A 27,054-nucleotide genomic window follows, 5' to 3' on the forward strand; every position below is an offset into this window, starting at 1 on the left:
AGCACATTCCATAGTCTGGTAAACAGGGTGTGGGAGAGGTAGGCTCAGAGGGCTGGGTCTGTCATGAGCTTGCTATCTGCCCATCCAGGGCCTGCCATTCCTGCCCAGCAAGCAGTGCCCTCCAGACTCGCCCAGCACACCTCCCTGGCTAGAGCTTCCTCTGTTCACATGTCCTCACTGGGCTCTGCAGTTTACAGGTGACTCACACTTGCACTGGGGGAAAAGGATGAGGCAAGGGGAGGGACAAGCTTGCACCAGGATGGGGAAGCTGGTCCTTGCTCTGGTTCCAGTTCTACCTTTATGAGTTGAGCTTCTTTAGGAACCAGCTTCATTGTTCAGGGCAAAAGCCAGCCCTGAAGTGGTCTGGGTCTCTGGAATATCTGCAGATGAAACTAGTATCAGGGAAATTGTTCTACTTTAATTGTTCTACTAAATATAAAAATAATCTATATTCATTGAGAAAATTTAAATTTCAAAAGAGCATTTAAAAACCATCCAAGTTACTTCTCCCAAAGATAATAATTGAATTTTTCCAGTCTTTCTTGTATGCCTATCTAAAATGTGTGTTTTTTTATTATTATTTTTTGTCTTTTTGAGACAAGGTCTCCCTATAGCCCCAGCTGGCTTAGAACTCATTATGTAGACCAGGCTGGCCTTGATCTCACAGAGGTCCTCGTGCCTCTGAGTGCTGGGACTAAAGGCTTTTGCCACTACACCTGGCAGGGACAATGTTGTTCCTGCTTGTTGTATATGAGATGGTTTTGCAATGTAGCCCAGGTTGGCCTCAAACTTGTGAACCTCCTGCCTCAACCTCCTGGGTGCTGGGATTATGGGAATCTATAACTACCACACCTACCTTGTGTCCTTGAAGTTTATAATACCCTGCTTTTTAACTTACCATGGATACATCTCTGTTTCCTTAATTATTCTTGAATAATCTCAGTGGTTACATAAAATCTTGTATGGCCAATGATAAAATTAGAGCTATAAACCTAGGCTGAAGTGCAACAGGAGTTTACTTTCACAACAAAAAGAGAAACTAGTGGTGGCATGGCTCAGAATGCTAGCACTGGCAGGGGTCTGCAGGCCAGCTTGGGCTATACAAGAGGCTCAGTCTCCAAAAGCTAAAAGAAACAAAAAGATTGCTATGAGGATAACCTTAGAAAGTATTTACATAGTATTCCTCAGATGCCATCCACTTTTTTTTTTTTTTTTTTTTTTTTTTTTGAGACAGGGCCAATCCCAGCACTGGAACTAACCAAGTAGGGGACTGACTAGTCAGTGAGCCCCACCTGTCTCTGCCTCTCCAGCACTGGAATTACAAGCATGCACCACCTAAGTACCTTTTACATTTTTTTAATTTTTATTTTATGACACACTGCATGTGTATAAGTGTACCCGTGTTGTGCAGTGCCCACAGAGGGCAGAAGAGGGCATCGGATCCCCTGGAACTGGAGTTACAGTTGTTAGCTGCCACATGGGTGCTGGGATTTGAACTCGGGTCCTCTGCAAGAGCAGCCAGTGCCCTTAACTGTTGAGCCATCTCTCCATCCCCAGCCTTTTTTCATGTGGGTACTGGGATTCAAACTCAGAACCTCATGCTTGTGGGGCACCAGCTGAGCTCTTTTTTCCAGCCTTCCTTCCATCCTTCAGGACTTTAGGGGCATCGCCTCTGTGAAGTCTTCTGTGAAGCACCACCTCAAGCTCCATTCAGTCCACAGTACTCCCACAGCATCCTGTCACAGCACTAACCATACTATATTAGATCGATTTCTTTTGGCCGATAAGATGGCGCAGCAGGTAAAAGCACTTGCTGCCAAGCCTGATGATCTGAGTTTGATCCCTGGAAACCGCTTGGTGGAAGGAATGAAGCAGCTTCTCTGAATGAACTTTGAATCTCCAAGGTCCAACTGCCACCTGGCAGGAGAAGTACTCAAAGAAGTACCCCGCTCAAAACCCCATCACACTCACCTTCCCTGGGTGTCCAAGGAAGGGGCAAAGAGGTTAGGAGTGAAATAAGGGGTCACAGTACAGAAAGCTCTTCACCAGTAATGAGGTCACACGACAGAAACATGAAAGCTCTTCACCTGTAAGTTCAGAAACTATTTCTCCACACGTAGCTGAATTAGGAAAAAAGGACTTAGAGGTAAAGAACAGCCCCAATCAGGATTCCTCCTGGTTGCTTCACCCCACCCAACACAAACTTAGGGACATTGAGAGCACAAGGGGGCTTTGAGCCCAGGCTGCTCCAGAAGTAGCTCCATGAAGTTAAGAAGTTTGTTCAAGGTCACATATCTGACAAGTACCATTTAAGAGGATCCCATATGGGTTAGGAGCGGTAAGTGCTCAGTGGTAGAACACTCGCCCAGGATGTGCAAGGCCAGGGTCCCACCTCCAGCACAGAAGGAAAAAGCATCAATGCCACAGGGGACGCAAGACTTGAAACTGAACCATCTGTTTTCCATGTCTGCAGTCATGGAAACATACATTCATGTGTTTTGTAGCCCGCCCACAAAGTCTAGAGCACCAGCATGGATGGTGGCAGGGACTAGGTGACAGCACACACGAATGGCTCTGGAAGCCAAAAATCTGTGACCTGTGGAAAAGTCACTTAGGCAGGTGCCAATTCGCCAACATCCTTATCTTTCAAGGCTCTTATGATGAGTCTGGGGTCTTAAGGACCCTCAGAGCCTTCTCACCCATTCCCTTTCCTCTGCAGCATCTTCATGTCTACAATCTTTTCATACAGGTAAAACTTCCCTGGGAACAACCCAGTTATTTGGGCATCTGGTTTAACTAAAAAAAAAGGGGGGGGTTAGGACAAGTTACATGGGGGCACAGCAAACCAGAAGTAATCATTATGACAGTTTTATTCAAGTCTCTGTGTGCTCTGGTGTTGGGACCAGGCCGAGATCAGCATTACATTGTAATACAGTAAGAGGCTTAGCCACTGAACCAAGCCTGCTTGGCATCCCTCGTCAACAATGTACAGTACCTCGAAAGAAAAGAAAAGGAAAAGCCAAAAGAAAGAACCTGCTAAGTTTCCTTCAGGACTTTTCCATTTTTAAATATTCTTGACAATATACAATAACTTAAATTCCAAAGCAAATGGAGGTGGGGGTGGGGTTGGGGAGACAATCAGGACACACGGACAAAGAAGACGACGCTGGTATAGGAGGGTCTAGGGCTAGAAACCAGTAAATATTAGGGTACAAAACAAACAGAAGAGAACTTTCACTTTACCTAGACTCAAAGGCTCCTAAGGGTACAAAGTCCCAAAGAATGCTTTTGAGTAAACTAAAACCCATCTCCAACTCTTTTCATAAAATTCTTTAACCAAGAACCTGGGCCTATGGTATCTATGTGTATGTGTATGGCTGTGGGTGAATGTGTAGAACGGGCAGGGATGGGTGAGCCTCCCTGCTGGGCACCAGGGTATGTGCCTCAGTGTGACAAAGCGACAGAAGCTCACAGGGCTGGGAGAAAGGGGGAAAGTGGAGCTACAGTGAGGAGCAGAATCAGGGCAGCGGAGACGAGTCTTCAGTCCTTCAGTGATGCTGGGAGGAAGGCTACAGAATTGATGGGTCATCCCAGCGAGGAACGAATCCCCGAAGAATGAGAATCGTGGTGCAGAAAGTCTCAGCAATACAAAGCCGCTGAGCTACGGGGAGGTTCAAACTCTGGTCACAGAAGCAGATGACCTGTAAGCCAAGGGACACAGCTCCTGAGAGAAAGGGTAATTTCAGAGCCTAGGTGGGGGCAAGCTGGCCTAGTTTCACCTTGGGGCTTCTCAGCAGTAGTCTAGAAATGTGCTCAGAGGCTAGAGACGGTCTTGGGACCAAGCAGATCAGGTACTTGTTTCCCAGCTGTGTGACCCCAGGCAATTTATTAAACACCTGAGTCTGTTTACATATCCTTGGATTCAGGTTAATACCCAACTCTTAGAATTATGTAAGGAGTCACTAAATATATGCATTTAAGCCCCTAGGACAGAGCCTCCAGCATGGAAAAAATGTGATTTCTCAAAATGTGTTATTCAACTTCCTGTCTGGGGGCCAGGATAAACCCATGTCTCACTCTGACAGTAATAAAGAAAACAAAGTCAGGTGTGGTGACACATGCCTGTAATCCCAGCATTTGGAAGGTAGAGGCAGGAAGATCAGGAGTGCGAGGCCATGGGCTATAGCGCAAGTTTAAAGTTAGCCTGGGCTACGTGAGACCCTGTCCAAAACAAAGAAACAAACAAGCCCTCGCAAGTGTGTCCTTGGAACTGGAGGTAGAATAAATGGAGTGAAATGATGATGGAGTGGGTAGTCAGGTACTGGACCTGACACTGGTGATGTGTGGAGATGATCTGGAAGACTTGCTGTGCAGGTGCAGACAGGGATCATAAAACTTAACATGCAAGGAGCAAAAAAGCCTCCACTCCCTCTCTCCTGAGATCCGAGCAAGAGCAAATGAGGTTTATATACTTCTAGAAGTCCCAAAGAGGTTTAAGATGAGAATCTACTTCAGACAGCACTTTCCTTTTCCCAGAATACACTAACAGCCAGAAGGTGGCCTCAAAGAGCCTGAAAGACAGAGAACTGGAAGGAAAAGTCAAAAGCCACTCAAGCTGCAGTGCTGGGGTGAAGAACTGGGGGCTTCACCTTTGTATTTAAATGTGAGTGCTCCCAGAGGGTGACCAGCTCCACCCAGGCCTGGAAGTGTGGGGATAATGATGAGAAGAAAACATCAGCCGTATGCCAAATGCTACAGACCCATGCAGAGACCCGGGTGAAGGATAGGCAGGACTCAGACCAGGATGAGGAGGGCGAGGCACTTCCTTGGATGCAAACTTCAGGGGAACATTTAAAAAAATCAGTATCAAGGGATAAATCACATTTCAATGTAGTTTTCTAAAATACGAAAATTAATGGAAACATCCAGGATGAACACAGTGTTCAGCTTTAAGTCAGACTGTCTGTACAGGCTTTGAGGTGTGAAGGATTTCAGGTATGTGGACCATATAGGACATCTGAAAACCTGGTCCTGGACTTCAGTGAGGGGAGAGCAAGTAACAGCACATCCATGGGGCCTTCACACGTCAGGCCTTTTCTGACAGTCTTCTGACTTTTGAGTTCAGAATGGCACTTCTGTCCCACCTGTCCCGGTAGGAAAGGCTGGTTTTTGAGCCGCTAGAATTGTATTCTGAGTTCCCATCCTGAGACACCATCTAACTGACATGTTCACACTTGACAATCAGTCCAGTAAAACCTGTTTATAAGAGTGGGTCAGAGCAATTAGGAGGGAAGACAGGTCAGGGGCAAGGCAGGTCTGTTTCTAAAGAAAACAGAAGTGTAAAAAGCTGCCAGCTCAGATAACCTGCCTCTAGCCTTGTCTCTTTCCAACTCAAGCCCCAAGGAGACACAGGGAACCAAGGCAGTAAGGATCAAGAAGGACCAGTCCTAGTGGCAGAGCTCAGGAGAACCATTTTGCAGGGCCAGTCCAGGGCTTGCCCAGCAGCATAGGGAGGCCTGGGTGCCTCCAAGACCCACAACTGGAAAGGGAATGGGTGGGGCATGTCAATAGCATTGAGATGGATGGAAAATAAACAGTTCATGAGAAAGTCAAGGAAGCTCACCTGACCTACAGCGCCAACCAGAAGCCCAGGACTGAGTCAGGCTACTTAGACACCTATTAATTGGCCTTAATCAACTAAGATTTCAGCTCCCAGCTCCTGCCTTCCAACACAAGCACCAGAAATGGTGGGTCCAAGCAGCAATGTCAGGGAAGAAAAAAGGGTCTCCCCAGAAGCAGCAGTGGGCTTTGTTTTATTTTGAAACAAGGCCTCCCTATTGCCCAGGTTGGCCTGGAACTTGTTCTGTACACCAGGCTGGACTCAATCTCACAGAGATCTGCCTGCATCTGCCTCCTTGCTGGGTTTAAAGGTATGCATCATTATGACCATTGGGCTTTCCTTTCACATGTAAATTTTATTAGAATTTCTGATCTAGGAAAACATTGATTTGCCTGAGAGGCATCTGGGAATGTTCCCAACGACTATCTTGACAAGAAGTTATTCTAGGGTCAAGCCAAGGACAAAGGCAAGTGATATGTGACTGAATCACATGAAACAGTCAATGTTAGCCTCTGACCTACAACCACACACATTCACACCTTTCTTCACCAAGGGAAACAGTCCAGCAAGGTGAAGCTATCTGTGCTAGACTTGGGGTTCGACCACACATTTAAGAGACAGGATCTTGCTATGTTGCCGAAGGCTGGCACCAAACACCTGAGGTTCAAGCAATTGTCCTGCCTCAGCCTCCTGAGTAACTGGGTTTCCAGGCATTTGGCACTACACCTGGACAGTACATTTTAAAGTCAAAAGAGCTTTAAATATGAAAATGACTCATCTCCAGTTCACAGGAGGGCTTTTGAGATCCAGTAGCACACAGACATTGGGAAATTTGCACCTAGTAAGTGCACAGCTCAGGCTGCCAGATTCTTGCCACCCACAATGCACTGAGGGCCACTCTCACCTTTGTGCCTGGTCCACAGCCTGGACAAGTCCTTAGGAAAAGTACAGTATTATACCAACAGCAACACCTGCCTCTTCCCAGGCCTTCCAGAGGCAATGAGATGTGTTTCTGACCTGTTGGGATTGGGCCATTCCTCACACACCAATTGAAAGGCACATGTTCAAACACAAGACAAAAAGGCCAGGATTCTGTAGCCACAGGGGAGAACCACTGGACAGATGGACATTTCAACTCTAAGGTGTCCACTCACAGTCGTCCAGTCTTCAGGACCCACTGTTCTTTGTTCTGTTAAAAGTGAGTTTGGCAGGGGAAGGGCTCTTGCCTAGCACATGGGAGGTCCTAGCCATGGAGGATAGGGGAAGAGGAGGGAGGGAGGAGAGGATGGGGGAGAGGAGGGAGAAGGAACAAAGGAGACAGACTTCATGCGTTAAGAATGGCCCTTCTTGTGGGGCAAGAAGTATCTACAACATGGGAACTATGGAGGCAAAAGCACTGGACAAAGGTCAGGTCTAGATGCCCCAGGATGCCTGTGTCCCTGAGACAACTGCCTGAGGGAAAAGGGGAGCCCCACACTTTTGACACATGATGTCCCATGGGCAAGGGGGTCATTTCCCAAAGATTTTTCCAGAAACTGGACTAATTCTAGGCTCTTACCAAATCTGACCCTGGGGATGGTCCTAAGAAAGCAGAGGCAGCCAACAATCAGAGGCTGCCACAATCTCCCATTTCCTCCCCAGGAAGGCAAACTGCAGGATGCCCAGCCAGCCAGGTTAAGTGGGGGAATTAGAAATGATGCTTGTTGTCAGCTGGGCTACATAATGTGGTGGAAGTGCATGTGCGTGGCCCAGGTACCCATTAGTCATGCTAAGCTGGCTCCAAATCATTCCTCTCCCCGAAGTCAAATGATGAAATTAAGGCAAAATGACCCAAGGCCAACGTGGTGAGAACCACACCTTGGCTTCAGCGTCTTCATCCTGCAGGGGAAGCAGCTTCACTTTGGGGAACTGGCCAGAAGCCACAGAGCTTCACTGACCTTCGCTGATGCACACACCGATTGCCTGGAAAGGGGAGCAGGCGATGAAGGCTTTTAAAAGGAAACCTGAGTGGGGCCAAAAGCAAGGCCCAAGGTCACGCAGTAAGAACAGAACAGAGGCAAAGGGACAACCTGTGCAGATTCAGAGACTGGTGGCCAGACCCAACAGTCCATGGGGCACTTTAATTCCTCTTCACTTGCATCTTCACGTTTTTGTTTTTAATTGTTGTTGTTTTGAGATAAGGTCTCTCATAGCACAGGCTGGTCTCAAACTCAACTATGGAGCCAAAGCTGGCCTTGAACTTCTGATCCTCCTACATCTACCTCCAAAGTGCTGGGATTGCAGGCATGCATCACCCCCAGTTTATGCAATGCTGGGGGTGGAACCCAGGGCATTATGCATACTAGGCAAGCACTCTACCAACTGAGCTACATCCCCAGCTCTGCACCTTAATCTTTAATTTTTTCCTCTTTCTATTCTAGCAAATGTATTGAATGTGAAAGAAAATGATCTCGTTTTTGAAGGTCAGGGGGAAGGGCTGGCCTATTCTGAGTAAACCAAATGTAAGGTATTGTTATGATGCGTACCAGGCCCTAGGGATGGGTACCAAAGAATGCCAGATTAAGAGCATCCACCAAATCATCCTAGAAACAGCTGTAAGGACAACAGAGCATCTATTCAGCTCCTGGCAGTAGCAGGAACAAAGGGTGTGAGGAGATGGAGCAGAGAGCAGTACCTGATCCTGTGATCCTCCAAGTAGCAGGCACCTGCTAAGAGCAGAGGACCGAGTGCGAGTGCGTGAAGGGAAGCAAAGGAAAGAGGGAGGCTGCTGGCTGCTCAAGTCGCTTTAGCTACAGCCTCCAAGAAAGCTCTTGACCACGACCACAGAGCAAGGGAACCTGAGTGGAGGGAAAGCCACCCCAACTGTGGCTCTCTTGATGTTTATCTCACCCAGACTTGTACCAGAGTGCAACAGGCAGTGGCCCAGCAGAGTGTGACAGGTAGTAGAGCCCAGGTTTGGAGAAGCTGAGGCTGTAATACCCCCATCTGCCTGTGTGCAGCATCGTTATACGAACCCTGCCTCTCATGGGTATGATTATTTATATAGTCAAGCCCCTGCCTTCCTTTGTCTGAACTCAGAATGGATGAGTAAAGACTACATTCAATCTCTCACTCGGTGGCAGGTAGTTATCACAACTTACACTGTATATGTAACATTATGTCTTTTCAAGAAAGATGGCTACAATCTAACAAAATGGCAGAAAGCACAAAGACGGAAAGGAAAAACCCTTGCCTTGTGTAGGAACATGGTCTGGAGCCAGCTGCAGCCTACCTAAGGGCCAGTAGTGCAGTCAAGGGTATACAGATATGTTTGCGGCTTAGGAATAGGGGTTTTGGAGGACCCAGAGAAGGGAACCCTCAACCAAGAGGAGCGATAAGATGTGACACCAAAATCCTGGGTCACATAAGATTTTTTTTTGGAGGGGGGGGCTGGGCAGGGGGCCTTGAGTCAAAGGCAAGTGGGCTCATAAAGGAACAGTGTGAAAATCAAGTCCCCCTGAAATGCTCCCCAGGGCAGGACTTCCATCAGTTACAGAGAAAGAGCAGTGACAAAACCGGTCACCTGTACCAGCTGCACCACTCTACTCCATCTGGGCACCTAGGCAGCAAACACAAAGAACCTGCAGACTAACCTCCAGCGTCACCAGAGATTATTCCATGACAAAAGGCAGCAAGGTGGCATAATCCCGAGGGAAGAGAACAGGACTGGGGGACTTTAGCCTGAAGCAAGCTGCTGTTTTCACATAAGGACCATGGCGCACACATAACACAAGAGGAAGTAGACAGTGAAGCAATGTGTGAGAAAACTTCAGACGAAGCTCAACATTCAAGGTCAAGAAACAAATGTCAGACAAGTCAGCACTGGCCTCTGTTGTCCTTCTTATCCAGACAGGGGTGGCCTTGGCCAGTGTCCAGGGGGACCTCAAGGCTGTTGTACATCAGCGGCTTGCTTACTCAACACCTTAAGAACTATGTCACACTACCACGTCCATTCACGGAAGGTCCTACTAAGGGCTCCATTTACTATAAGGCCATCACAAAACAAACAGTCCAGTGAAGGATTCTCCATAGTTCCAAACCCCAAGGTCTAGGACACACCTCCACATGTGCTCTGGCACATTTCAAGGATATCTGCTAACCACACATGACCTAGAGCCCACGGAGTCCAGGAACTGCAGGGAAGAACACTAAGGCTCAACGAGACAAATGTGGGGACTGTGTTTGATTTCAGAACTGCTATCAGTGAGTCTCCCAAAAAGCTATTCCTGAGATAAAGAGATTTGTATTCAAACCTGGTGTAACCATACCTGACCCCAAGTGGGTAGATGGGGCCATTCAACAGGCGTTGATTTCTACCTTTCATTGAGTGTTAAAAAAAATGAACCAAGGACAGACCCTAGTTTCTTCCTCACTACAACCAGATTGTATTTTCCCTAATTGCTTCCTCTCTCCTCTCCTCCACTCCCTGTCCCCAATTCTCACCACACCAGTTACCTTTGTCGCCTGTGGGCTGAAACAGATGGGTGGAAGTGCAGGTAGGTAGTACCAGGTCTGCCAAGCCCTCTGCCCCTCAGGGGCCAACTTGTCCTTTATCTTTTGGCTAGCACAAAAGGGCTTAGGACACAGGACACTCATATTTCATACCAAACAAGACACTGAGTCATGGGGAGAGTGGAAGATAAGCAAATCAATCACAGAACATCCAATACTGGTGTGTAGAAAGGCGGAACTCAGGGTTGACAAAGGGACCCCAGGACAGCTCTGGCTGAGGAGAAGGAGCAGTAGACAGATTTGGCTAAGTGACTCTGCAGTGTCACCCTAAAGGCGAGGGATACTGGAGGGTGGGGGACATGCACACAGCCCTCCCTCTTCTACATAGCCAGGGCTGGTAGCCAAAGTCCCTCCAGTAGACATGGGGGAAAAGGTACTGCAGGGCAGGAGACCCTCTGAAGTAGCCCTGTTTCCATCCCTTCCATCTTCAAAGTGCATTATCAGTGCAAGAAGTAGGTCTGGATCCCAGGGGGCCCACTCTGAGACAGGACTGTGCCAGCCAGCTCCCTTCATCTCCTCCGGCTTCCCCCCTTGCCTGCCCTGCCCCCTTTTACACTAAGACCAGAACTCCTGCTGGATCTCATAAGGGGTAGGCCTGTGTGTGTTCAGTTCAGCTCTGCATAGTGGCACGGTGCTGTCCTGACTCTGCCCCTCTGCGTCCAGGTCCAGAAGCGTCCGTTCCACAGTGGGCAGTGGCCCTGCCTGTAAAGGGAGCAGGGCTGGAAGCCCAGGCCTCTCCTCCACAGTGCTGCTGCTGCTGGTAAAGCAGGAGTCCAGGTTGCTTGGTGTTTCTGTGCTGGAGCTGTTGGCTGGGGAGGCGCTGCGGGCATGGCTCGGGGACACAAACCACCAAGGGTCCAGCCGTTGCCGGTTGGCAGAAGGACGTGGTCGAGGCAGAAACTCAAGGGTCTTAGGTCTCTCTAAAGTAGAGTCCCGTTGCGTGTTCCAGCGCCTTGGGGTTGGGGGAAAGACCACATTGGGGTCAGGGAGACGGGGGAATTCACTTGGGTCTCGGCTGGGACTGGGGGTTTTCAACATTCCTGGTCAGGGAGACAAAGGGAAAGGCATTAGATAATGGCACCATATCTGGGTTAGGTGCATGCCCTCCCCGCTCTATGCCATAGCCCTAGGTACAAGGGACAACAGGAATTCAACAAGTATTTAGAGAATACCTACTATGTACCATGCAGTGAACTGTGAGGTACTGGAGATTCAGCAGTGAACTTAAAGCCAAGTTGCCCTGAGTCAAGTAATAGTAACATATGGGGGTCACATCTATAATGAAATAACTTAAGGCAGATGTTGGTAAAAGACCTGTAAGATGGCCACTCGAGTAAAGTTTTATTGGAATACATTTTGGATACACTCAATGGCTGCTTTCCATCTACAGCTGTAAAGCTGAATTATAAGAGAGCTATGCAACCCACAAAACCTAAAACATTTACCATCTGTCCCTTTCCCAAAACAGTTTGCTGACCCCTGACTTAAGGGAATGCCCACCGTTCACTGTTCATCTATTTAATAACCATGTGACAGGAAAAGAGCTAGGCAGCAAAATGCAAAGGTGAGTCATTCTGTCTTTACACCCAAAGAGGTTACACACCTGAGTCTAACAAACAAATCTACAGGAAGTAAGGTCCAGCAATGGTGCAATACAGTTGGCACTGAACTTGAATCTCACGAAAAGGGGATGGTCACCTCTACTTCTCCCACTGAACTAGAGCCAGACCTGGGTCTTTTAGGGAACAAGGAATGGTGGAAGGGAAAGCTCCAGGTTGAGAGTGCATAGACCTAGGAGTCTCTGGAGTCAGGTGCTGAGAACAAGCTTGCGCACATACTGGACATATCTCCAGGCCTGAAGAGGCAGGCGTGACTCAAGGGTGAGTGACAGAGAACATGATGGATGGGTGGCAGCTGACCTTATGTGTGTATCTGAACTAATGCCATCATGGCAGGGGCCCAGGTATGTGGCACAAAATACCCTTCCCAGGTGCAATGTAAGATTCTTTCCTGATAGCTGCAGGATCTTCAGGAAACAACCAGGAGCTGGACTGCTATCCCCCCTGGATGCTGGACTCACTGCCCTGGCCCTGACCTATGGTATAAGCTTCCCACGAAAGCCCCAGGTGTGGCTCTTCCTACAACCAGCCTGACTTCTTTCAACAGCCAGGGGAAGATGCCTGTGGCACAGGGCAGAGAGAAGTCAACCAGCTCTGCCACCTTGCCAATCCTAGATCCTATTTCATGCAGTGCTGAGCAAGAGAAGGGGTGGGGCCTATTTAAATCCAGAAGCAGAAAGAGGAAATGAGCCACTTACAAACGTGTCCATTCCCTAGGAGCCACAACAGAAGCAAAGAGAAAAGACAAAGAGACCAGGTCTCACCTGCTCCAGGACTGGGACTCAACCCATTGCTGGAGGGGCTCCTGCTGGCTACCAGAGCTGTTGGCTTAAGTGCCCCATCAGAAGGAGTCCGCCTGTGACCACTCGGCTGTGTGGGGGCCGTGAGGGTGACGTGGGTGGGAGTCAGGGACTGGTTGGGGTCTCGTTTGAAGCGTTCCACACGGACATTAACCAGGGGGTTGTGGGTGCATGGGGTTAGGGGTGGAGCTTCGACTGGGCTGACTGGCATTTCATATACCACAATCTCATCACTGTCAGAGCGAAGCAGAGAGCGGGTGGAGTTGCACTCAGAGATGGAGGAGAGAGAAAGCAGTGTCAAGGAGGCAGAGGGGTCTCCTAGCAACATCACGGGTTCTTCCTTCTTGAAGAGCTTTCGGGAGGGGGGACTGGTACTCCGACGAGGACGGCTGGCCCTTTGGAAAAGACCCTCACGCCTCTTCTTCTCCTCCCGGGTTGGTGGCTCAGGCTCCTCTGGGGGAAGCAGTTGGCACTTGCCAGCTTCTAGTAAGTCAAACCCTAGGCCTGTGGCTGCCAGAACAGCTCCACAGCCAAGCAGAGCCACCTCGTAGCGCCGGTGGTGGGTACCGCCACGCTTGAGGCTGTTGGTTGGCGTCAGCTGAGGGGTACTGGTGGCTGAGTTGACTGGGGTGGGCTCCTCATGAACTCCATCACTGGAGGGGCCATCCCCATCCTCTCCACGAGGAAATGGGATACAGAGGTAGGACTGGTTGGGCGAATGCTGTAGATGACTCTCTCCACTCCTTGGACCTTCACTGTCCTCATCCTCTGTGAAAACAAGAGAAGTGGCAGAGAAATACAAAAAGGGAGCAAAGCAGCATGAAGAGCCTGGTCTTCAACCTAGTGCTCCCGATGTGGGATGCAGGAAACAGAACTGGATATTGAATCAGTGGAGTCTGTTTCCTGCCACACTCAACTGTGAGTCATATGGGAAATCTGTCTGCATTCCAGAGCCCATTTCTATACTTACAGAAAAGGGAATCTGCTAATGTGCCACTTCTTTCATAGTGATACCTTCTTTTGGGGTGTGTATGATGCTAGAGACTGAACTGAAGACCTCATACATGTGAGCCAAGTGATCTACCACTGGGGTATACCCTTAACCATACAGGGGGATTCTTACTACAAAATGCAGTTGAGTTTCTAGAACACTGGATAAAACAGAAACATTTCTTACATTTTTGTTCCTTAAAACTGGAAGGATTATTGGATTTTTAGCTTGATGCTTGTCTTAAGGTCAGTCTCCAAAAAGGATGAGAGCCCCCTGCATGGGTGAAGGTCAATCTGTTCCACTGATGGGCCTATTATGGCCTTGGGAATCTAGAGATGCGAATACTGAGGGAGCACCTGGGAAACTCACCCACCATTCAGTAACCAGACTTGATACTGGAAACAGCCTGGGAAAAGAGCTGAAGAGTCTTTTATCATCAACTTCCTTACCCTCCATGTAATGTCCCTCCCCAGAGGCTCAGAAAACAGAAATGTCTGATTCTAGTCCCCATGCTTTTATACTGCCCTAAGGAGATTATTGCTGGATTCTTGGGGTAGGAAGCCAAAGGTAGGCTCCATGGCTGTAGTACCAAGGAACTGATTTATGAAGACTCAGTAAGATGGAGGGGACAATAATCATATTTATAGATAAGTGTGTCTTTTACCCCTCATTAAAGAAATGTCTTTTTGCAACAAATGGAGACTATTAAAGAGTTCCACAACTGGTCAAACGCAGAGAGTAAGTGTCTATGAGGTGCTTTACCCTAAGTGACAAATCTTCAATGCAACCTCTACACATAGGATGTCACAATGGTGACAGCATGCACAAGTCTTATGCAAGCTCAAACCAGACAAAATTCCAGCAAAGACATGAGGAAGTGGGTAAGAAATCCAAACCCAAACTAAGGAGCTTTTGGCAATTATGGCTGCTGGGAGGGGGAGAGTCAGTGTCTTACAGGGATGGAACTCTAGGTAGGCCCAGCGGATGGACCTACACTGAAGGACATTTGAGGACACAAATCAGACTCTATAGGCTATGTTATATATATATATATATATATATGAAAGTATATTAAATTGGGTTGGGGGGGGAGAGTGGAAGGTATCTAAATATCATCAAACTATATTATATGAAAATTGCAAAGATTCAAAAAAAATTTCTTTTCCCCAATGGAAGGGACAGAGAAGGGGATCGGGAGGGAGTCAAGGACAAAAGTTGGAGAAAACCGAGACAAGAGCAATATTTACCCATCTCCATAAGGCTGGTGAACCCAGGCAGGGCAGGATTACTCCTCGGGCCCTTCCCCAGGTTGGGAGCACTAGATGACCACTGTTTGTATCCATCTACCAGGGACTTGAGGCTGCAGAGATAATGAGGAGATTGTCAGGACTGGCTACTTTCCTTATGCTAGTCTCTGTGGGCGTACGGAAACTGCTCCCCTTGTCTGCTTCATCACACTGGAAAGCCGCTAGGAACAGGCAACAAGTCTCCCTGAGCCCACCTGCTTCACAAACTGAAGTCTACATGCACTTGGCAAAGAAAAGCAGTCATACAACTTAGCCCATCACATGCTGTGGGATTACAGAAAGACCTAGTGAGCAGGCTGGCAGGCAGACAGGATAAGGACTGACCAGCTTGTGGAGGGTCTTGTCTGAGTCATTCTTAAGGAAAAGGCAATCAACCCACAGAAACTGAATGTAACACACTCACGACATAGAAACACTCCAGTGCAAACACCTGCAGTGCAAGGCAAGCATGGGCCAGATGAATGGGCAGAGATGGTCTGGGCCATTCCACTCAACACCTCTCTGCTCTTCCTTCCAAGCCTCTCTCTGGCATGCTTAGGCAGCTTTCAAAGCCATCCATTTTTCAAAAAGAAAAATCAACCAACAAAGCAGCACCAACCCAGTGCACTTGGGACAGACTTATGTGGGGGAGGACACTATGCTGTCTTCAAGCCCTCACTTTGTCTGGGCATGGAGAAAAAGAACAGCAGCTTGATTTCAAATCCCTGCTCATTGGGCAAACCGGTAACTCTTCAGAGACAAGACTGGATTCCCCCATCAGCTCCCTTAAATGAAGGGGGAGTCAGAGGTCAGGAAGTACTGGTCTTTTCCCTAGAGGGCAGCAAAACAGAGCACTGAGGAACTCTGCGAGCTATGGCGGCACTGACAATCTAGCATTGCAACCACAGCCGACTCAGTCCTGTTCAACTGAAACCTACTTTCCCAGAGTCCCAGACCACTGGGCAGAGGGAGAAGGCTCAGATTCCTCCTTGGCCTCAGAACCCTGTTTTAAGTGCTATCAGAAATACTGATGAATTAAAGCACATCCTAGACTCTGTTTCAACCAGAATGCAGAGCTGGAGAGAAGCATTGTTGTTCAACCCAGAGCCTGGGACTTTCAAGTGGAAATATCAACATTACTTCTAGCTCTGGATCCAAGGAAATTCAGGTTAGCAAAGTAAAAACCAGTGTTCAAGACTGAAGGCTAGATAGCCAAGTGGCCTTCTCTGTAAAACAAGCCCAGAAACTAGTGTGGTCAGGAAACAGGTTAGATCAACACAGGAATTTTCCCAAGGTGCACAAAGGTACTGCTCTTAAAAAAAAAAAAAAGAAAAAGATAAAGAAAAGAAAAGAAGCCCGCTCATCCCTTGCAGTGATGAGGTATGAAAACTAGGAAACGAGGGCAACGCTATCAATTCAGCTTGTGGATGGGCAGAGACCACTCACCCCAAGTGGAAATGTGGAGATTCTGATGGGGTACTTAAGCCATTAGTTTTTTCCCGTCTCTGAGGGGATCTTCAACAAATAAAGAGAATGAGTAGAGGTCACAGCCAGCTCAGCCTCTCCCACACCCAAACTCCCAAGGGTGAACTCAAGCGAGCTGGCCAGTTGCCCTCTACTTGTCCAGTCAGCAAGCCCACACCAGGAAATGATCTTAACAAGATTGTCCTGTTTGCACTATTTCAGACTCAGGCCCTTCCAATGTATAGGACAAAGGTCCCTGGGCAGCGAGAGGGTAATTGCAAAGGGCTGTGAATCAAGATACTCAAGCTGCCTACAGAAAATTAATTATGTGTTCCCTACAGATATGTACTATTTGGTAAAAGGATGAAGATATGAATTTACCTTACATTACTGAATTCAAGCTTTTTTGCATACACACACATTTGCAGTTGATAGGCATTACAATTAGGAATATTATCATGGGAGAAATCTTTAAAGTTTGTAACATTAAAGAGATCTGTACTCAAGACTAGGTGGAATACATTTTCATTTCCTCAATAGGAATTGAGAATACTAAAAATTTAAAGGCATATGTTTTTAATTGCTTCAAAAGCTTCTGAGAACAACTCATTATATAAGGAGAAAGAAAAGTACAAAGTTAGTATTTTGTAGTGTAATTCCTACCAAGACAAAAAAAGTCTTCTTAAAAAATATTTTACTTATTTTTATTTTACGTGCATGAATGCATTGCCTGCATGTATGTGAGTGCACCTGTATTGTGCAATGCCTATGGAGGTCAGAAGAGGGCATCAGATGCCCCGGAACTGGAGTTATGGACGGTGTTAGCTGCCATGTGGGTGTTGAGAACTGAACCTGTGTCCTCTGTAAGAACAGCCAGTGCTGTTAACTGCTGAGCCATCTCTTCAGCCCCCAAACAAACAAACAAACAAACAAAAAAATTCTTTAAACGAGGAAGAAGACCAGCAAAAGGGGGGTTATGGGAGATGGGGGAAGGCAGTGGGGAGATAAGAAAAAGGAGAATGATCTATATGTGTGAAACCTATCCTTTTGTATGTCCACTTTAAATTTTTTTTGAATTAATGGAATCCATAGCCATCCTGATTAACTCTGGAATCACAATAATGTCAGAAACAGCAAGGGATTCAGGGTGACTGAGTTTCTCAGACCCAGGCCTCAATGGACAAACTAGAAAGCTGTCTTCCCTACTCTACGCTACAGAACTTGATAAAATAGAGCGATCTGATGGCCCTCAAGGATTCAACTGCTGAATTAATACATGGCATTGGCAGCTTGTTTTACATATGAACACTTTCTAGTCAAAGGAACTCAGTGATTTCCAAAGCCTCGCTTATATTTAATATATCAGACTGCTCTCTTCACCTTGAACTCTGACAAGAAGAAGAAAAATTGTAAACATGAAATCTTAGTATTCCAAAGATTATCAAACCAGTATACAGGTTCAGGGCCCCTATTAGCTTAATGAAAAGTCACTAAAAATGGTGAGATGGCTGCTAGTTATTTCCACTCTTAGAATGTCCAGGGAATGTTCTAGAATAAGTACAAACAGAGACATCCATGCTTTGGGTTATTAAAGAGGATGGCATGAGAGGCAGAGAGGAATCATCCCAGCTAATGCTTCCATGTGCTTACCATGAGCCAGCTAATCTATGCACTTCACAAACATGAACTCTGTCAACCCTTATATCAGCTCCATGAGCCAAGCACTAAACGACTAGCTCTTAGGTGGGAAACAGGAGCTCCACACTAGACATGGTGGAGCTGAGTCTCACAGCCAGGCTGTCTGGAGTCCACATCCCAGCCCTAGTCTGAGAAGAACTGCGACACAGGAGAATCTGCCTCCTGGGCTTCAGGCCCACAAGTGAGGGCACAGCATATTTAAAGCACCAAGACCTTGTGACAAGGGCACTAACATATGTGGCTGGGGTGAGGCCTGAAAGAGGTCCAATGGCCCCACAGAACATTCTACTGCACTACCAGGGCTGGAATGTTCTGCCTGCCCATTTCAGGATAGACCTCCTGCTAACTCTGATCTTTCTCTTGTTTCTCTGTCACTTTATGGAGAAGATTCAGATGTAAACAGACCACTCAGGTCAAACTGTCTGCATTTTCTTACTGCTTGGGCCACTTGCTACTTTGAGTAGGACACCTGCAGGGGGCAGCAGGGGGCTGGATCCTGCCTCTTTGTGTTAAGTTTTGACGGGAACACAGCCCTGTGCTCATTCATTCATGCACTGTTCAAAATCTGTGGTGGCTTTTGTGTTTCTCTGTCACTGTGTAGATCAAAAAGTCTAAATATTATCTGGCCATTTATGGAAAAAGTTTGACAGGAGACTGGAGAACTCTACTGAAAGACCAGGAACAGCTGGGCCTGGTGGTGCACACCTGTAATTCCAGCACTCAGAGGTGGAGGCAGGAGGATGGAGTTTGAAGCCAGCATGGGCTAGTGAGACCCTGTCTCAAAAACCAAAACAAAACCCTTATAATTTCTCAGGAAATATTAAAGCATACAAAAGGCGGGGGAAGGTATCTCCCATCATTTTAAAACAGTGTGTCCATCTTTAAGTGAGAAACAATTTCACATCAACTGGCTCTTACCCTTCATCTCCTGAGTTGAGCTCTTTCTGCCCAAGTGTTCCTGGTCCCCACGTCCGCCCCTTCTTCTTTGGGGCCCTCTTCTCCTCTTCTTCCCCTTCCTCTTTTGGGACAACAGAGCTCCGGCCCCAGGTTTTACTGCTTTCACCTGGTGTCACTGTGAATAATGAAGGTTGTGGAGGATAGGGAATTAGTCTCTCCAAAACTGACAGACAGACAGGCAGACACAGACACAGACACAGACACACACACACACACACACACACACACACACCCCTGTAGCGACGATAGACTTCATCAGAAATTGTCTGTGTCCGCCCTGTGAGGATGAGACACACAGAGACACGAACATACATATTCATCTCCTGAGTTGAGCTCTTTCTGCCCAAGTGTTCCTGGTCCCCACGTCCGCCCCTTCTTCTTTGGGGCCCTCTTCTCCTCTTCTTCCCCTTCCTCTTTTGGGACAACAGAGCTCCGGCCCCAGGTTTTACTGCTTTCACCTGGTGTCACTGTGAATAATGAAGGTTGTGGAGGATAGGGAATTAGTCTCTCCAAAACTGACAGACAGACAGGCAGACACAGACACAGACACAGACACACACACACACACACACACACACACACACCCCTGTAGCGACGTTAGACTTCATCAGAAATTGCCTGAGTGCACCCCGACAGGAGTAGACACACACAGACACGTACACAGATACTCCTGCAGTAAAGTTAGACTTCATCAGAAACTGTGCCTGAGTGCACTGACAGGAAAGTAGTGCAGTCCTTGGCCACCAATCAGCTCTGTCAAAGCCCTAAACAGGGACAAAATTCCTAAATTTCCACAAGTCCAAGATAAAACTGGAGCTCAGGACAGCCACTCTACACAGCTTTGACTTAAGGAGTCTGTTTTATTACCTGCATTCAGATGCTGGGGGATGAAGAGGTTTACAAGCCGGTGGGGGGGGGCAGGGGAGAAAGTGTGGAAGAGCAGAACTGTGAGGAGAAAATAGATGGAAAGGAAGAAAATGGGTGGGGGGGGGGCTCAAGGCTGTGGAGAGGGAAGCTGGGAAGAAAAGGAAGGCAGGGAGGAACAGGCCCAGAGAGACAGAATAAATAGGAGAGGGAGAGCACCTTAGAAGCTGGGGCCAGAGGCCTTAGAGACCAGGCTTATATCAGAAATGAGAGTGGCGAGCCAGGCACCAAAGTTAACAGGTCATGGAGGGGACTGAGGCAAAATACAAAGCAAAAGCATGGGGGAGAAGCCGGTCTCAGTTCCTGCCAACTGTGGCCACAAGAAAAAGGGAACTCATTCACTGAGTTTTCAAGGAAGGTCAGAAATCCAGGATTATAAAAAGAAATCTATCTTCAAATTTGAAACAAACACACACACACACACACACACACACACACAAACACAGACATCTATGTATATTTATTTTTAAGCAAATATCATATTAAAAAGAAAATTAGTCCAGGCTTGGCCCACTACGAGCACTTGACACATCTTCTGAGGACCTGGGCTTTGGAAGGGCCTCTGCTTGGGAGACACGGATAAAAGAAAGACAATGATGCCCCGAGTAGGGAGTCAGCATGTTAAGTCCACAAGGCAGGACTCCAATCTGTAACACTGCAGAATCCCAAACACTGGAATTCCCTGAAGACCTTTCTGCACCTACAACCCCCATGCTGTGGATAAAAGAAAGACAATGATGCCCCGAGTAGGGCAGTCAGTATGTTAAGTCCACAAGGCAGGACTCCAATCTGTAACACTGCAGAATTCCAAACACTGGAATTCCCTGAAGACCTTTCTGCACCTACAACCCCCATGCTGATATCTGACTGAGAGTGAAAGGTGGAGGAAGAATCAGCAAAGTTAACAAGGGGACCTGGGGCAGGGGAGCAGAGGGTTTGCAAATGTGTATGCATGGAAATACACATTGTTGAGGAAGGTGGCGTTAGCTGGGCCTGGAGCAAGCCTGGACTAGTCAGTGACTAGAAAGAGCAGAGGACAAGTGTCCTTGGTATAGTCTGGCCTCAACTAATTTTGAAAACTGTCTCACACTGGATGGCTCGAAGGCGAGGGATGATGGTGGGGCTTGCAGGAGGGCTTGAGCGGTTGCTGATAAGACTCTTCCTTTTATCCACGGTTGGGGAAGCCTGCACTGTGAACTTGTGCTGGAAATCTGCTTGAGAAAAGACAAACACATCTATGCATTAGTATGATCCTATAATCAAATTCATTTAAGAAAACGGATGGCTCCTAGCAGGACTGAGGGATTGGCCTCAGTTTCCTGAAAAGCTCTGTTCATCAAGGAAATCCTCTTTCAGAATCATTTTTCCCCAATGGGATGTGGCAAGATGAATGTATGAGATGATGCAAAGTTCATGGATGACATCTTCATAAGAATCTCTATTTCATGGACATAGGTGGGACAATTACATATTGACAGTGGCTTTTTAGTGCATGTGATCTTGTGGATTATTCTAGGAATTGTAACTTGAAATTCTCATTTTCGGATGATCTGTCACTATGCACAACTTCACAGGTACCAAAGCAGGGCAAGCTTGATGCTCCTCATAAAGTGCAGGGGAGCAGGGCATTGAGAGCTCAGCCCACTGTCGGAACCTGCGATCCAAAGAAGCTGAGGAAGTGATGTCAGTTCTGACACATCTCAAAGGCAGTTTGGGTGCAACAGAAAGAATGAAACTTTCAGCTCTGAAGTTCTGAGTTTCAGCCTCTTCATCTATCAGAAAGGTACTCAAGTCTCCTAAGCTACACTAAGATCTCCCTGAAGACCAGAACTACAGCTTTGCATCAGTGTTGCTAGTGCACAGCAGTGTCTTGGTACAGGCCAGATGCTCCAGAGGTACTGAGAGATCCCATACTACCTACAAAGAAAAAAAAAAACACCCCAAAACAGAAAAGATGCGACAAGGAAGGCAGTGTGCATTCCTATGTGTACATCTCTCAACTTCAGTGAGTAAATTCCCTATCTGTGCCTAAGCCACCATCCTAAGGCTTGGGGTCACCCACAACAGCTCTGTCGTGCCATTTTTCTTATATTTCTAATGAGCTTGCTTCTTGAGGTCTTACAGACTTAGAACACAAAGAACATTTCTATCTATAGAAGCACACATTTGAGAACCCACCTGCCTCCATGGGTACGTCATATAGCAGCAGGGTTCTAATTCATAGCTGCATATTCTTTACATTTTCCCTGAGACAGTAGTATCAGAAATGTCCCTTTATTGAGCCAATGCATTTCTGATGGGCTACGTGTAAATTTTATAATATGAATCTTACATATTAGCTTAAGGTCAACTGTACTTGGAGAACTAAGAGAAATGAGAGGGACTGCTCTGTTGCTCTCGTTCATGCACACCCTAGAATTCCCCGCCCTCCCAGAATTAACAGCTCCTTCTCCAGCTTTGGCCTACACTGAGTGTGCTCAGGTGTGCACTGAGTGAGCTACTGAGCTTGGAGCAGCCTGGGCCTTGCACATCAGGTGTAACTTCATAACTCTGCATTTACTCACAACAGTTCCTGTGGAGAGGGGTAGATTTTCCACAACAGTTCCTGTGGAGAGGGGTAGATTTTCCACAAGCCAGTTGTCCACCAAGTAAGATGGCAAATTCTAATGGGTTCCATTTGAGAGTCAGGGTCTCTGAATTTTCAAGCACAGCCCAACTCCCACAAACCCCTGCCACACCAGCTCCTGGCCCTGCTCCTCTCCTTTCTACCACTGACCAGAAGGGAGGCTGATGCGGTTGCCATCCTTAAGCTTCAGCCGGCTCTTCCTGAACTTGCCCTTGCGTTTCTTCACCCTGGGCTTTTCCTGGCACAGCTGGTGGATGATGATGTTGAGCTCCCGTTCCAGGATGTCGATCTCCCGCTCAGCCAGCTCCTGCTCCCTCCGCCGCAGCAGCTCCTCCTGGTTCTTCTGCTGGAGTGCAGCCCGTGTCAGCTCCTCCTCCCAGGTGCGGAGCTCCTACAGACAGAACGTCAGAGATAGGAGCAGAGTGTCAGTGCAGAGAGGGTCTGGGGTCAGACAACATGGAAAATTCTCCCATGATGCCCAGTAGAGAGGGTGCTCAGCAGTTAGCTGGTAATGGTGGGGAAAGGAAGGCTCACCACAGCTGTACTATGTTCTGAATACAGCCAGAGAGGTTAATGCCACAGGCCAAGCCTGCAGACAGGGGCTGACTATTGCTGAAATACTAATGTCCCCTTATTCATGCAGATGAGTCTCAAGCCCCATAAGGAATGCCTGAGACCACAGATACTCCTGAACTCTACATGTAAAATGTGTCTTCCTATATCATACCTCCATCATAAAGTTCAACTTATAAATTAGGCATAGTAAGATATTAAGAACAGCAACTAACAAAGGAGAGTAACAGTACACTATAATAAAACTACCAGCATCACTATTCTTTTCTCTGGGACCACTGTTAAGTAACATAAGGGTTGCCTGAACACAGGATTGGGATACCGCAGCAGCTGATGTGATAGCTGAGGTACCTATGGTCTAACTCAGGTAGCACAAACAGCAGAGTGACGACTGGGTCCCAGGTGGAACAGAGCAAGATTTTTATCATGTTGCTCGGAATGGCATGCAACACAAAACATGAACTGACAGTGGTTAAGTCAACCACAGAAAGTAAAACTATGGATAAGGGGGCACTATTGTTAACTGCTTATTGGCAGGATCCAATTTTTATTTTTCTTATTGGCTTATAAAATTTTTAAATTACATTATGATTTTATCCATCCAAAGAAAGGTGGTCAGGAGTCAGTGATTTAGCAATCTCAACATGGCCAGACACTCTGCAGGTTCTACTAGCCGGAAGCGAGGCAGTAATACAAACAGTTTCTTGGATCAATCCACCGATGGCCAGTGCAGACCCACCTAGCAAGATCTGAAAGATCTGCCATAAGCTTATACCATCCCCTTATGGCATACTCAATGACTTGCCAGGTAGCACTGTGTTTAGCATTGTGTGTGCTGTGTACCAAAGGAAACTAATCTCTTCGAGTCAGATCCAGAAAATATTTTTAAGCCATTTGTGTAGGAGAACAACAGTGATATTGCAAAGAACACAGGGTTTAGAACCTGATGGCTCAGGGTCGAGGTTCTACTTCCCCACTAACTCATTCTATTACTGGAGGAAGCCACTGGCCCCCAGCTCTGAGATAATAATAAGACCTGGCCTGCATATCATTATTCCAGCAGGCTAGAAAGAACAAAAAAGTCTCATCAGGCCTTGCAAGTAAAAAACAAATGAGAATGGGCTGGAGAGATGGCTCAGCAGTTAAGAGCACTGACTGCTCTTACAGAGAACCACAAGTTAGGTTCCCAGCACCCACATGGTGGCTAACAACCACTTGTAACTCCAGTTCCAGGGAATTCAACATCCTCTTCTGACCTCTGTGGGCACTGCACGACACAGGTACACTTACACATGTAGGCAATATACTCATACATATAAAAAAATAGTAAGCTGGGCATGGTGGTACATGCCTTTAATGCCAGCACCCAGGAGGCAAAGGCAGGCGTATGTCTGTGTCAAGGCCAGCCTGTTCTACATAGTGAGTTCCAGGTCAGCTGGAGCTACAGGGAGACCGTGTCTCAAAAAGACCAAAAAATAAATAAATGAAAATGAAAAAATAATAATAAATAAAATATTTTTAAAAAAGAAAAACAAATGAGAAACAATGAGTCATATACAATTCTGGATTCTATTACCATCATCATTACCATCTACTCATTCATCTGGTCCTCTGTGGCAGGGTGTCTGTCACACTATAGTCCAGGCTAGTCTTCGGACTATACAAATCACTTTGTAGCCCTGGTTGGCCAAGAACTCACTATGTGGTCCAGTTTGCTCTCAGACTTACAACCCTTCTGTCTCAGACTACTGGGATTGTAGACATGGGCCACCATGCCTGCCTATCAGACTATTTACTCCCCAAATTTTTATACTATATAGACTGAGAAGGGAAAAAAGGAAATTAACTAAGTCTACATGGCCATCTCTCAGGCCCCTGGATTCAGCCCTGCCCTGATAGCATAGGTTATATAACTGCTTATGATAGGTTTCACCTATGTGAACACTCATTGCTAGGATTACACCAGGGAAGGAGAGAAGGACCATTTGGGAAATGGCACCAAACCCAAAAGCAAACTGTACCAAGCTTGGAGGTTCTGAACTATCCAGTCGGTTTGAGCTTGGAATCTTTTCCATGAAAACACGAAAAATCCCACAGTTTCAGACCTTTGGTATTTGTAGCTCATAAACTATTTCTGACTCTGATACTAAAAGACACCGGCAAGATGGTCTGCTACCTACTATCAATGCTCAACTTCCCCTCTGTGAAGTTGCCCTCCCTTTAGAGGTCCCCTGTGGAATCAGGAAACTCTTCTAGAATGCTTTATTTTGTGTTAGCTAGCAGGAGGAAACATCCACTGGTAGCTGCCCACTGCTGCTCCTGCTATGGGTCAATGAAGTTGACCCCAAGGAGGAAGGCGAGGGTGTTGGAATCAGTGGTTGAAGAGACAGGGTCCAAGTCCACCATAAAGAGGCTCTACTAAGTTAAAACATGCCTCTTCTCCTCTTCTTTACCTTCTCTTTGGCCCTGAGTTGGTCAAACATCTCCTGAATCTCATGCTTCCAGTCGTCCTGCAGGCAGTGGAAGGAGTCCTTGGGCATCTCAAAGAAACCAGACTCCTCTATGGTCGTTAGCTGGTCCAGGATACTTGTGAAAGATGGTCGTGAGTGGGGGTCAGGATTCCAGCAGTCTGAATAGAAAGCATGAACGAGCAGAGGAAGTCAGAACAAGCGCAGGACACCACATTGCCCCATTAACCAGAAAACCACCTCGTGTTTCTCCTTCCAGAAAAGAGAGACACGAATTTAGGTAACCCCAGGCAGTAAGGCAGGCTGCACGACAAAACCATGAAGAGTAAAACTGGAAGCCGAACGTGGCAGGCGTGTGCCCACCTAGTTCTGTTAAGAAAGCGTAAGGAACGCAAACACAAGCTTCCTGTGCCAAGTACTGCTAGCACAGTTTACCAGTTACTATATGAGTCAAGTCTTGACAATGGCTAACTACATTCCAAGCCTCAATTTCCCATAAATACATGAGCCACCATCCCCTACACCTCAGTGGAATGAGAAGGCAAAGAGAAAAGCATCAGAGTGAGAGTCAGGGCAAGTGAGTCTGAGCTAACCCCTGCCCAGCCACTAACGGGGACGCACTTTTCCTCTTCACTTTGTTCAGCTTTGCATGTCTCACAAAATTAATGATTTGACTCAGTGAATTATCTATTTATTTTCTTAATTTCATGTGTATGAGTGTGTCCCTGTATGCATGCATGTGTGCCATGTGAGTGCCTGGTACCCACAGAGGCCAGAAAAGGGCATCAGATCCCCTGGAACTGAAACTACAGATAGCTGCGAGTCACCATGTGGGGGCTCAGAATCAAACTTGGGTCCTCTGGAAGAGCAGCAAGTGCTCTTTTTAAAAAGATTATTCTAGGGGCTCAGCAGTTAAGAACACTGGTTGTTCTTGCAGAAGACCCAGGTTCAAATCCCAGCACCCACATGGCAGCTAACAACTGTCCGTAACTCCAGTCCCAGGGGATCCGACAGCCTCTTTTGACCTCTGCGGGCATTGCACGACATGGGTGCACTACCTTACACACAGGCAATACATGTATACACATAAAATAAAAATAATACATAAATTAAAAAAAAAAGATTATTCTATTTATTGTTTTTATTTTATGTATATGAGTGCTCTGTGTGCTAGTAAGTGCACCAATGTCATGCAATGCCCACAGGGGTCAGAAGAGGACATCAGATCCCCTGGAACAGGAGTTACTGAGGGCTGTTAGCTACCATGTGGGTGCTGGGAACCGAACAGGCATCCTCTGCAAGAGCAGCCAGTGCTCTTAACTGCTGAGCCATCTCTCCAGCCCCAGCAGCAGCAAGTGCTATTAACCACTGAGCCATCTCCAGTCCCTTTCTTCTCAAATGACCTTCAGTTCAGGATGTAAGTTACTGAGGTCTGGAAATAAACACTATTTTATCTTACTTTGCAATAAATAATGAG

At 47.0% G+C, this 27,054-nt stretch overlaps 1 protein-coding gene across 2 annotated transcripts in view; it reads right to left on the bottom strand.

Moving 5' to 3' along the window:
• Positions 1 to 8,001: 8,001 nt before the first annotated feature.
• Positions 8,002 to 27,054, bottom strand: part of Map3k9 (mitogen-activated protein kinase kinase kinase 9) — a 107,646-nt gene continuing 88,593 nt past the window's right edge. The window contains exons 5-12 of one of the 2 annotated variants that reach the window (XM_008823211.3): positions 25,563 to 25,738; positions 22,687 to 22,927; positions 20,999 to 21,121; positions 18,948 to 19,101; positions 16,314 to 16,382; positions 14,829 to 14,941; positions 12,555 to 13,358; positions 8,002 to 11,211 (exon numbers count right to left, since the gene is read on the bottom strand). In XM_008823211.3, the coding sequence (XP_008821433.1) occupies positions 10,727 to 11,211; positions 12,555 to 13,358; positions 14,829 to 14,941; positions 16,314 to 16,382; positions 18,948 to 19,101; positions 20,999 to 21,121; positions 22,687 to 22,927; positions 25,563 to 25,738 (2,165 nt within the window). In that variant the 3' untranslated portion in view covers positions 8,002 to 10,726. The remainder of the gene's footprint in view (positions 11,212 to 12,554; positions 13,359 to 14,828; positions 14,942 to 16,313; positions 16,383 to 18,947; positions 19,102 to 20,998; positions 21,122 to 22,686; positions 22,928 to 25,562; positions 25,739 to 27,054) is intronic. The other variant, XM_008823212.3, reaches the window with a different exon arrangement.

The sequence above is a fragment of the Nannospalax galili genome, unplaced genomic scaffold (assembly GCF_000622305.1).
Source record: "Nannospalax galili isolate Female #2095 unplaced genomic scaffold, S.galili_v1.0 scaffold1129, whole genome shotgun sequence".
Classification (NCBI taxonomy): domain Eukaryota; kingdom Metazoa; phylum Chordata; class Mammalia; order Rodentia; family Spalacidae; genus Nannospalax; species Nannospalax galili.